Raw genomic sequence first — 12,297 nt, 5'->3', positions numbered from 1 at the left:
TCTCGATCAGGCCAACATTCCCAGCATCGAAGCACTGTCCACGCTCGACTAGCTCCGTTGGATGGGCCACATTGTCCACATGCCCAACACAAGACTCCCAAAGCAAGTGCTTTACTCGGAACTCCTGCACGGCAAGCGAGCCCCAGGTGGCAGAGGAAATGGTTCAAGGATACCTTCAAAGCCTCATTGATAAAATGCAATATCCCCACTGACACCTGGGAGTCCCTGGCCAAAGACCGCCGTAAGTGGAGGAAGAGCATCAGGGAGGGTGCTGAGCACCTTGAGTCTCGTCGCCGAGAGCATGCAGAAATCAAGCGCAGGCAGCGGAAGCAGCGTGCGGCAAATCAGACTCCCCACCCACCCTTTCCTTCAACGACTGTCTGCCCCACCTGTGACAGAGATTGTAATTCGTGTTTTGGACTGTACAGTCACCTGAGAACTCACTTTTAGAGTGGAAACAAGTCTTCCTCGATTTCGAGGGACTGCCTATGATGATGATATTCCACTTGTGGGAGAGTCCAAATCTAAGGGTCATAACTATACGTTCGTCACTAATAAATCCAACAGGGAATTCGGGAGAAACCTCTTTACCCAGAGAGTGGTGAGAATGTTGACATTACTTGAGGCGAATAGTATAGATTCAGTCAAGGGGAAGCTAGATAAGCAAATGAGGGAGAAAGGAATAGAAGGTTATGCTGATAGGGTTAGATGAAGTAGGGATGGGAGGAGGCTCGTGTGGAGCATTAACGCAAGCATAGGCTTGTTGGGCCGAACGGCCTGTTTCTGTGCTGCAGACTCAATGTGACCCATCGAGCCTGTGCTGATGCTAACTCTTCAACTGGAGCTATCTACGTTAATCCTATTTCTTGGCAATCTTTTCGATTTTTGTTGTTCCATTATATAGATATATATATCCTATTTCCATTTAAATGATGCTATAAGGGGTAAATTACCAGTCCAAATAGCTGGTTCACCGGCGCAGTGCATTATGGGAATTCCTTCCATTCTTTCTCCCAATCAAGGGAGCAAACACGAAGGATAGGCAGAACAGGAACTCTCCACAAACGGCAGTGGTTGCTAAATTTTCAAGACTGGGATCGACAGATTTTTCTTGGGAACATGGGAACAGGAGGCGGCCACTCAATCCCTCGAGCCTGTTCAGCCTTTCGATTAGATCGTGGCTGATCTGTATCGTAAATCCATCTACCTGGCTTGGCTCTGTAACCCCTTAATACCCTTATCAAGCAAAAATCTGTCAACCTCAGTTTTGAAATCTTCACTTGACCTCTCCCAGCCTCAACAGCGTTTTGGGGGGAGAGGGTTCCAGATTTCCATTAACCGTTTGTGTGAAGAAGTGCTTCCTGACATCACGCCTGAACGGCCTAGCTCTTTATGCCCCTTGATTTGGATTCCCTCACCGGAGGAAATAATTTCTTTCGATCTAGCCAATGGGTAAGCTTGTCAAAGGTTATGAAATAAAAGGCGGAGGTGCGAAAAAGATCGTCCATGATCTAACTGAATGCTGGAACTAGCTCGAGGAGCTGAATGTTCTGCTCCCAGTCCGCTAATGTGTCCTGAGGCCTGCAATCTGGAATCAACAAGTGTTGATATTCTTCTCATCTTTTCCACCACAGCTGCTGATTTAATATTAAAAGTGGAATCCCATGGGCTCCTGCCCTACAGATTCCCTTTGATCATTTTAATGCCCGAATCTTGTATAAAAAAAATGCATTGAGTTTGCTGAAGAAAATTCTGAGAAGAATTTAACTGAGTACTGACAGAAGCTCAACCGATCAGGACCGTTGGAATTGCAAGTGCCTTTTCTCTAGCGCACTGATAACCTTGTAGTTTATGGCTTTTAAAGTACATAAGAACATAGGAACATAAGAAATAGGAGCAGGAGTAGGCCATTCGGCCCCTCGATCCTGTGCCGCCATTCAATGAGTTCACGACTGATCATCGACCTCAACTCCACTGTCCCGCCCGATCCCCATGTCCTTGATTCCCTTAGTGCTGAAAAAATCTATCCACATCAGCCTTGAATATACTCACCGACTAAGCATCTACAGCCCTCTGGAGTAGAGAATTCCAAAGATTCACAATCCTCTGAGTGAAGAAATTTCTTCTCATCTTAGTCTTAAATGGCTGACCACTTCTCCTGAGACTGTGCCCCCTAGTTCTAGACTCTCTATCCAAAGGAACCTCTTCCCAGCATTTACCCTGTCAATTCCCCTCTGAATCTTGTATGTTTCTGGGCCCTGAGTACTAGCCAGTGGATTCAGAGCACATCTAGGCTGAACGGAGAGTTTCAGATTCATATATTGGGCCAAGAATTCACTTATGCCGAGTCACCCGGTGAAGCAAAATCCTCATCTTTGTTTTCAAATCCCTCCATGGACTCACCCCTCCCTATCTTTCTGTAATCTCCTTCAGCCTCACAACCTCACCCCAAGAGCTCCTCTAATTCAGCTCTCTTGAACATCCCTGGTTACACCTGCTCAATCTTCAGCTGCCTGGGCCACAAGCTCTGGAATCCCCTCCCTAAACCTCTCCACCGCTCTACCTCTCTTGCCTCCTTCAAGACGCTTTTTAAAACCTACCTCTTTGGTCAACTGCCATAATTTCTTCCTACGTGGCTCGGTGTCAAATTTATTTGTTTTGTCATAAAACACTCCTGTGAAGCGCCTTGGGACGTTTTACCATGTTACAGGCGCTATATAAATACAAGTTGCTGTTGTTGTAAGTGCCTGGGATTGATTTTGAACATATCATTTGTAATATGTAACTATCCTCACTGTATATATCTGGAGAAATCACCCTGCATTTATTGGGAGACGTTGCTATTGTTTCGGTCATGAGTTCTGTTTACTGTGGTTCATGGGGCTCCGTTTAAATAGACTGTTTGCTGATTAAATAGTCTTTTGCTATAAAATATACTGTTTGCTGTGAGCCCTGCCCCACTTCAAACTCATTGGCTGACACAGTGGTGCCAATAGACACACTGAATATTTATCCCTCAACATCCTGGGGATCACTATTGACCAGAAACTTAATTGGACCAGTCACATAAAAACTGTGGCAACAAGAGCAGGTCAGAGGCTGGGTATTCTGCGGCAAGTGTCTCACCTCCTGACTCCCCAAAGCCTTTCCACCATCTACAAGGTACAAGTCAGGAGTGTGATGGAATACTCTCCGCTGGAGATGAATGCAGCTCCAACAACACTCAAGAAGCTCAACACCATCCAGGATAAAGCAGCCTGCTTGATTGGCACCCATCCACCACCTTAAAACATTCACTCCCTCCACCACTGGGGCACCGTGGCTGCAGTGTGTACCATCTACAAGATGCACTGCAGCAACTCGCCAAACCCGCGATCTCTACCACCTAGTAGGACAAGGGCAGCAGGTGTACGGGAACACCATCACCTCCAAGTTCCGCTCCAAGTCACACACCATCCTGACTTGGAAGTATATCGCCGTTCCTTCACCGTCGCTGGGTCAAAATCCTGGAACTCCCTCCCTAACAGCACTGTGGGAGCACCTTCAACAGAAGGACTGCAGTGGTTTAAGAGCGGCTCACCACCACCTTCTCAAGGGCAATTAGGGATGGGCAATAAATGCTGGCCTTGTCAACCCACATCTTAGCACCGAATAAATTTTTTTAAAAACACTCACTAAAACAGATGATCTGGTCATTTTCACATTGCTGTTTATGGGAGCTTGCTGTGCGCAAATTAGCTGCAGCGTTTCCTACACTAGAACAGTGACTACACTGAAAAGAGTACTTAATTGGCTGTGAAGTGTTTCGGGACATCTTGAGTTTGTGACAGGCGCTATATAAATGCAAGTCTTTCTTTCAGTATTTTGCCGAATCCCACCATCTCCCCACTATGTGTATACTAAAGATGCACCAATCCTGACATGGGTGCCCGCCAGGAATATGCAAACTGTCTGACCCCAGGAAACCTGAAGACGTCCGGTTCCTAGTTACTGGCGGTCGGGATGTCAGCACAACTTTGCTGTAGGAGTGGGATCATGGGTTCTTGGACCCTGTGTCTAGACCCAGTGGTGTAACCGCAGTAGCAATTCATTTATCAACATGTTTCTCTCACTAAATCTGTTGCACTGGAGTTGGAGAATTGGGTCGAGCAACTGAACTTTCCTTTACATTTTCTAGACTAATCCTGCGAGCATGGGTGGAATTTGGAGCTGGTATCTGCCGTGTAACCTCTTGCAGCAAGATTTCCGCTTGAATTATTACACCCCGAATGTTTCTCTGTTAAGTGCCCCCTTGTATTGTACGGTGCCCCAGTGCAGTTCCCCAACCGGCCACCAGGAGTTTCCTGAGTTGGCTTCGCTGCCAATCTTCCCTCCACAGTGCAAGGGAACTTGGCCACTGCTTGTCACCTTGACCCCTGCAACAAGGCCGAGACCAGGATCTCGCTGTTGGAGAAAACCCAGGTGACAATCTGCATTCATCCAATGGCTCAAGTGCTGGCTCACCATTGCCTCCACAGTTCCCCTCCAAATCACACACCATCCCAACTTGGACACCTATATAGTTGGCTGTTCCTTCCTGAAGGGGTGACTTATGAGGAAAGGTTGAGCAGGTTGGGCCTATACACACTGGAGTTCAGAAGAATGAGAGATGATCTTATTGAAATGTATAAGATTCTGAGCGGGTTCGACAAGGTAGATGCAGAGAGGATATTTCCCCTAGTGGGGGAATCTAGAACTAGGGGGCATAGTTTCAGAATAAGGGGTCACCCATTTAAAACGGAAATGAGGAGAAATTTCTTCTCTCAGAGGGTCGTGAATCTTTAGAATTCTCTGCCCCAGAGAGCTGTGGAGGCTGGTTCATTGAATATATTTAAGGTAGAGATAGACAGATTTTTGAATGATAAGAGAGTAAAGGGTTATGGGGAGCGGGCAGGGAAGTGGAGTTGAGGCCAAGACCAGATCAGCTATGATCTTATTGAATGGCGGAGCAGGCTTGAGGGGCCAAATGGCTGACTCCTGCTCCTATTTCTTATGTTCGTATGTTCTTCGTCACTGGGTCAAAATCCTGGGCCTCGCTCCCTAACAGATTCGTGGGTGATCCTTCGCCACACGGAATGCAGCGTTTCAAGAAGAAGACCCACCACCACCTTCTCAAGGGGCAATATGTGCGTGCACTAGGCCTGTGCAGCAGAGCTGGTCTCCAGTCGTCTTGGTTAACCCTTGCCACTGGACCAAGCTCTGTCAAGCCCGTGTGGTGGCTGGTGTGCAACGGTCACCACACGTTAAAGAGATCCACGCACAGGCATCTTCCACCCTTCAACGTGTAGTTCGGGACCTGGAATATCAGGTCCTTCATTGAAACACCTATGAACTCATCCCTTTTTGGCGTGGAAGCAAGTCATCCTCGATACGAGGAACCACTTAAGAAGAAGGATGGACACTGACCCGTTCCTGCAACATCTAGCCTCTGGGATGGTATGCACAGCTGGTTCTGGTGCAGAATTAATTCATGGCTCTGAACACTCCGTGCTGCTTCAGAGAGTCTTACTGTGAGGAGGCTTTTATCTTGAGTTCATCTTAAATTTATAAAAACTGTGGATGGAATCCCAGGAGCCACTGACCTACGCTATCATCCTCCTTTTGATCATTTTATATAATCTCAAGCCATGTTACATTACCATTTTGAATCTCAATAACAACTCGAGAGCAATTTTTTAAATTTTGACTCAATAAAGCTTTTCTTTGCCGGTCTGTGAAATGATAGATGAACATGAGGGAAGTGCACAGTTAATGAAAACTTGCGCTGTCTCAGTGTGTTCACCAATAGGTGTCTCAGCTGTGGCTGGGTAGGTAGCACTCATGCCCGCTGAGTCAGAAGGTCATGGGTCTGATGGCCTATTTCAGAGACTTAGAAACAACAGCTAGATCATCTGTTTTGAGTAATGTTGGTTGAAGGAGATAAATATTGTCCAGGACACCCGGGGAGAACTCTTCTTCGAAATAGTGGCGGTGAAGATCTTTTACATCCACCTGAGAGAGCAGACGGGGCCTCGGTTTAACGTCTCATCCGAAAGGCGGCACCTCTGACAGAGCAGCGCTCCCTCAGCACTGCACTAGGAGTGTCAGCCTAAATCATGTACTCAAGACCCATAACCTTCTGACTCTGAGGTAAGAGTGCTGCCAACTGAGCCATGGCTGACAAGGCCTTGAACAACACCACCTCACTTTACCATGTTATACTTAACTGGCAAAATGGTTCACTCTGAGGCTTGGACCGGTTAATACGTACCGGTAATCTAGTTAACTGCACACATTTACTAACGTGGAATCGTGGTTACTAGCTTGACGGGGCTTCATTTTCGTTACTGCAGACTGATAACTGACAGAACACGAGTGTGCAGTTGGACCTCTGATTGGAAGCATGAAGGGCAGCGATTCCAGGGGAATCTATTGGTGTTACACAAATCAGTGCAAGCCCCAATTTACACTGTCAGTGTAACTCAGGTGCAAAACTGGTTGTGTAATAGCAGGAAGATGGATCAATCTTTTTTTTAATTCATTCTTGGGATGTGGGTGTCACTGAAAAGACCAACATTTATTGCCTGTAAGGGGGAGATGGGAAGACTTCCTCTCCCACGAGCGGGCCTACTGATATAGAGGGTCGACGCTCGCCCCAGCCCACGTAGCAATTCTCGAAGTTAGCAGACAGAGACGGATGGCAAAGTATAACGATCTTTATTACGAACGTCCGGGAACACCTCTTATCACAGTCACCTGTGAGTGGAGATGCGCCCCGAACAGCACAATCAGACAACTTTTATACATTTCAAAACCCCTCTGTTCCCGGACAAGACCTCCCTAGATTTCTAATTGAACTACCTTATCAATGCTACTTCTCTAATTGGACTACCTTATTAGTGCTACTTTGGATTGACAGGCCAAGACCCTCGTGACCGCTTTAGGCCGTGACTAGAATGACTTCATTATGTCGGAATTTGTTACACATTTCCTTGGTGCCTGTGAGTTGCCTCGAGCCTCTTCGCAAGGTCTTATCAATGTCTGTTTAGGTTCTCACATCGTATCCTGTCGGAATATTATTGAATTGATAACTTCTGGAGCCTTGGTACAAGACCGAAGAGAGGCCTTTTACCTCCTTATGGGCGATTGCAGGAACCAGCACTTTAACCCTTGTCCCGCTGGTACCCCTAATGCCAAATTTCTCTTACATTGCCCATCCCCTAATTGCCCTTGAGAAGGTGGTGGTGAGTCGCCTTCTTGAACCGCTGCAGTCCATGTGGTGAAGGTGCTCCCACAGTGCTGTTAGGGAGGGAGTTCCAGGATTTTGACCCAGCGACGATGAAGGATGATGTGTAACTTGGAGGGGAACTTGGAGGTGATGGTGTTCCCATGCACCTGCTGCCCTTGTTCTTCTAGGTGGTAGAGGTCGCGGGTTTGGGAGGTGCTGCCGAAGAATCTGCCACAACCACATCTCCCGCCAAATTCAATCAGGGCGTGGGAATTGCAACAGTCGAGCCCGTTTAATACTTCAGCCTTTAGATACTAGCTAACCAACTCCATCGTTCAAACTGTGCACTTTCTTTCATCAGAGTCCCACAGAGGAGATGGACTATCAGTGATGTTACCCTGAGTGTTTTATGAGGAGAATTCTTGATCGTTTCGCAACTGCTGCTGATATTAGTGGAAAATTGCTTGATCTGTGCACAATACTCCTATTTGAAATAGGTTAACGTCTCCGCTAAAATAGCAGATGGAGGAATGGCCTGCGCGAGCCTTAAGTATTTGTCTGCCGACAGTGCCCAGAGAAATAATGGGCAGGATTTTCTACTTCGCCGTTTTCCGGCAAAGTGAAATGTACCGCCTGATTAACGTTAGCGCTTAATTGATTAATTTTAATTATTTGGGCCCTGTGCCAGGGCTGCAGCACAAAGGGAGGCGTTGTACGACTTTCGCGGTGCAAAAACGGGAACCTCGCTAACTGTAGTGTGGGGCCGGGAGCGCTCCGAGAGGCCTTGGGTGGGGGAAAAAAACAAAATAAATTCACTAAAACATTCAAAAAAGCATTGCCAACACCCTTACAATACAAACCGCTGCAAAAAAAAAGAATAGAAACTGGAACTTACCTTTTTTACAGTTTATCCAACTCACTGCGGCCATAGGGCGGCACCCCTGCATTTTCCCTGGCGGTCATTGCGGGCACGTTTTGGGGCGTACGGGTCAGGTGTGAGTCCAAACTCGCAGCGGTGTTGTAAGGAGAGCCTTTGCACACGCGGCACAGCTCTCCCAGGCGCCACCGCAAAACCCCACCAGAGGATCGCAAGCCGGCGAAAAACTGCCTCGTTTTTCACCGTGGAGTGCCAAAGAAACGGGTTGCAAACGACCCGAAAATCCAGCCCATAGAATCATACAGCACAGAGGAGGCCATTGGACCCATCTGCATGTGTCGGCTCTTTGAAAGAGCTGTCCAATTCGTCCCATTCGTCCCGATCTTCCCCAGTAGTCTTGCAATTTCTTTTTCCTTTTCAACAACAACTTGTATTTATATAGCGCCTTTAACGCAGTGAAACGTCCCAAGGCGCTTCACAGGAGTATTAAGTGATACAAATTTGACACCGAGCCGCATAAGTAGAAATTAGGGCAGGTGACCAAAAAGAGGTAGGTTTTGAGGAGTGTCTTGAAGGAGGAAAGAGAACATAAGAATTAGGAACAGGAGTAGGCCATCTAGCCCCTCGAGCCTGCTCCGCCATTCAACACGATCATGGCTGATCTGGTCGTGGACTCAGCTCCACTTACCCGCCCTCTCCCCGTAACCCTTAATTCCCTTATTGGTTAAAAATCTATCTATCTTTGACTTGAAAACATTCAATGAGCTAGCCTCAACTGCTTCCTTGGGCAGAGAATTCCACAGATTCACAACCCTCTGGGAGAAGAAATTACTTCTCAACTCGGTTTTAAATTGACTCCCCCATATTTTGAGGCTGTGCCCCCTAGTTCTAGTCTCCCCGACCAGTGAAAACAACCTCTCTGCCTCTATCTTGTCTATCCCTTTCATTATTTTAAATGTTTCTATAAGATCACCCCTCATCCTTCTGAACTCCAACGAGTAAAGACCCAGTCTACTCAATCTATCATCATAAGGTAACCCCCTCATCTCCGGAATCAGCCTAGTGAATCGTCTCTGTACCCCCTCCAAAGCTAGTATATCCTTCCTTAAGTAAGGTGACCAAAACTGCACGCAGTACTCCAGGTGCGGCCTGGAGTACTGAGTGCAGAGTGGCGGAGAGGCGGAGAGGTTTAGACAGGGAGTTCCAGAGCTTGGGGCCCAGGGAACAGAAGGTACGGCCACCAATGGTTGAGCAATTATAATCAGGGATGCTCAAGAGGGCAGAATTAGAGGAGTGCAGATATCTCAGAGGGTTGTGGGGCTGAAGAAGATTACAGAGTTAGGGAGGAGCGAGGTCAGGAGGGATTTGAAAATAAGGATGAGAATTTTGAAATCGAGACGTTGCTTAACTGGAAGCTAATGTAGGTCAGCGAGCGCAGGGGTGATGGGTGAACGGGTCTTGGTGCGAGTTAGGACACGGGCTGCCGAGTTTTGGATCATCTCTAGTTTATGTAGGGTAGAATGTGGGAGGCCAGCCAGGAGTGCGTTGGAATAGTCAAGTAATTATCCAATTCCCTTTTGAAAATCATTATTGAATCTGCTTCCACTGCCCTTTCAGATCATATATAGAGTAAATTGCCTTTGTTGTCAGCCTTGACTCAATGGTTACATTCCTGCCTCGGAGTCAGAAGGGTGAATAAATTTAGAGTGTTCTGCACTTTCCCCATAGTACCTGCAAATTTCTCCCTTTTAAGCAGAGATCCAATCCCCTTGAATCTGCTTCTGAGATCTGCTTCTCTACTCTGAGAACAATATCAAGGTCAAATACCCAAATTCTCAAAGGAATATTTTCGGCTGGATTTTCGGCTTTTAGGATTTTGGGGCATTAATGGCCTGATACCGCCTGGAAAAAGTTTGCACCACAGTCAGCAAAATTGGGCAGTTGGGCCCTGAATGTGGGGTGGGGCGCTAAGGGAGCCATTGCACACCTCTCTTACGGCGCTAGGCCGGCTGAGCATGGGAAAATCCCGAGCTAAAGAGCCGGCCCTCGGAGCGCCATTACAGAGACCTGGGGAGGGAAAAAACACCAAAATCATTCCCAAAAGATACAACATAAATCACAAAAAAAAAGAAAAAACAATCACACTTCCCTGAGGTGGAGATTATTTTCCTGACTGCAGGCGTTACAGCTCGGACCGCCCGTTTTTCCAGACGGTCCCAGCAGGGCGCTACGGGTCGGACGGGAGTCAAAAATCAAGCCACTGTTGCAACCAGGGACGTTGCACACCGGCTCGCCTCTTCTGGACGTAATGCTCCACGTCCTATCGAAACCGGCCCCAAAAATGGCTGCCCGCCCAGAAGAGCTCACACCGCCATTGCCGCCTCTCCGGGGTGAACACAGAGGCACACAACACCGGAAAATCCAGCCCAAGGTGCCTTTTGAGAGAAGAATTTTGAGGCTAATCCCTACATTCAGAGGTCCTAGCATGAGGAAAAACTAGAAAGAAAGAACTTGCATTTATATAGCGCCTTTCACATTGCCGTAATGTAGGAATTGATTGCAATAGCCAATTTACAAACTGCAATGTGATAATAACCAGGTCATCTGTTTTTTTTAATGATGTTGGTTGAGGGATAAATATTGGCTTGGAACACCAGCGAGAACTCACCTGCTCTTCTTCGAAATGGTGTATTATGTACCCCCCAAGAGGGCAGATAGCACTTCATTTAACGTTCCCTCATTGGATTGGAGTGTCAACCTAGATTTTGTGCTCATGTCTGCGGAGCGGGGACTTAAACCCACAACCTTCTGACTGGGAGAGAGAGAGAAAGAGAGTGAGAGAGAGCGCGCTGCCCACTGAGCCACGGGTGCTGTAGAGCAGATGACCGAGAGATGATAGTGTCGAGGAATGTAAGATTGTAAACAGCAGAGAATGGGCAGCTCCAAAGCAGTACTCCAAACTAAATCGCCATAGTTGGACAAGGAGTCGAAGGTTCGCACCAGGAAAAGGCAAATTTAGGATGGATGCCGACATGTTATTTTTCACACAACGCGTGACTAACAATGAATTCTTGGTAAGCTGGAGGCAGAAACCCCGAGAGTCATTTAAAGAGCAGTTGGGTGTCATAATGAGGGAAGTGTATGATGAATTCATTTGGGCCAAATGGCCTTCCGCATCTAGATCAATCGTGATGTATTCTTGCTTTTTAAAAATTCTTGTAATTAATGAAATTACTTCATAGCATTCTCTGAACAAATTCAAGTTGCAGCCTCATTTTCTGTACTTATTACACTCCTGCGGTGTTTAATGGGTTAATAAATCATACGTTTTTTTATAAAAAGCAGACACATGAATGCCGTCTTCAGTTGAGAAACCTTTTCCTGGTAGAAAAAAAATGGAATTGATTTTTCCTTGTCTGAAAAATGTTAAATTAATTGTAGAACAGCATTGGGTGCAGTTTCTGAAGTGACTTTAATTAGAGCGTAATTTTTAATGAGGTATTGTAAATCATTTGTAATTGCAATTTAATTTTTTTTTTAAATGGACACGGTTCCTAACGCTGCCCATGTTTTAATTCCCCGCTCCCTGAGTGACCGGTGTGTGTGTGTGCAAGTTATCAGAGGAGAGCTTTTGCAATTTAAAAGGTTAATTAATGCTAACTGGTCTGCGTTTCTGCCTGGACTGGTCACTAATGAGGAAGCAGCAGATATATTAATGTCTTGTTAATGCCGTGATTTTGTCTCTTTATCTTATTGTGCATGCACTCAGGGTTGACCCTGTCCCATATGACACTCCGAAACCAGCAGGCCACACACGATTTGTCTGCGTCTCAGACACACACTCCCGAACAGATGGCATTCAGATGCCGTATGGGGACATACTGCTTCACACGGGCGATTTCACAGAGCTGGGACTCCCCACGGAGGTTAAGAAGTTCAACGATTGGTTAGGTAAGAGTCCATTTTTTTTTGATCACTCTTTTGTGACCCTAATTAACCTCTGTTGTACGAATGTCATTCACAATTTCGATAATTAAATCAAAGTGCCCGGTGACTGCAGGTTGCTACAATGGGGACACGGGATTCTAATTAACAATATTTTCTATCTCTCTTTTCCTTCCCCCTGCTCCCCCCCCTCCCCCCGCCCCCCCCAACTCCATCCCATCCCAATCAA

At 46.7% G+C, this 12,297-nt stretch overlaps 1 protein-coding gene across 1 annotated transcript in view; it reads left to right on the top strand.

The window, feature by feature from the left end:
- Positions 1–12,297, top strand: part of LOC139279471 (metallophosphoesterase MPPED2) — a 221,330-nt gene that overhangs the window by 28,289 nt on the left and 180,744 nt on the right. The window contains exon 2 of the mRNA XM_070898601.1: positions 11,893–12,074. Within this exon, the coding sequence (XP_070754702.1) occupies positions 11,893–12,074 (182 nt within the window). The remainder of the gene's footprint in view (positions 1–11,892; positions 12,075–12,297) is intronic.

The sequence above is a fragment of the Pristiophorus japonicus genome, chromosome 14, assembly GCF_044704955.1.
Source record: "Pristiophorus japonicus isolate sPriJap1 chromosome 14, sPriJap1.hap1, whole genome shotgun sequence".
Classification (NCBI taxonomy): domain Eukaryota; kingdom Metazoa; phylum Chordata; class Chondrichthyes; family Pristiophoridae; genus Pristiophorus; species Pristiophorus japonicus.
Note: the sequence above shows the minus strand (reverse complement) of the source record. Positions and strands in the feature narration are given on the sequence as shown.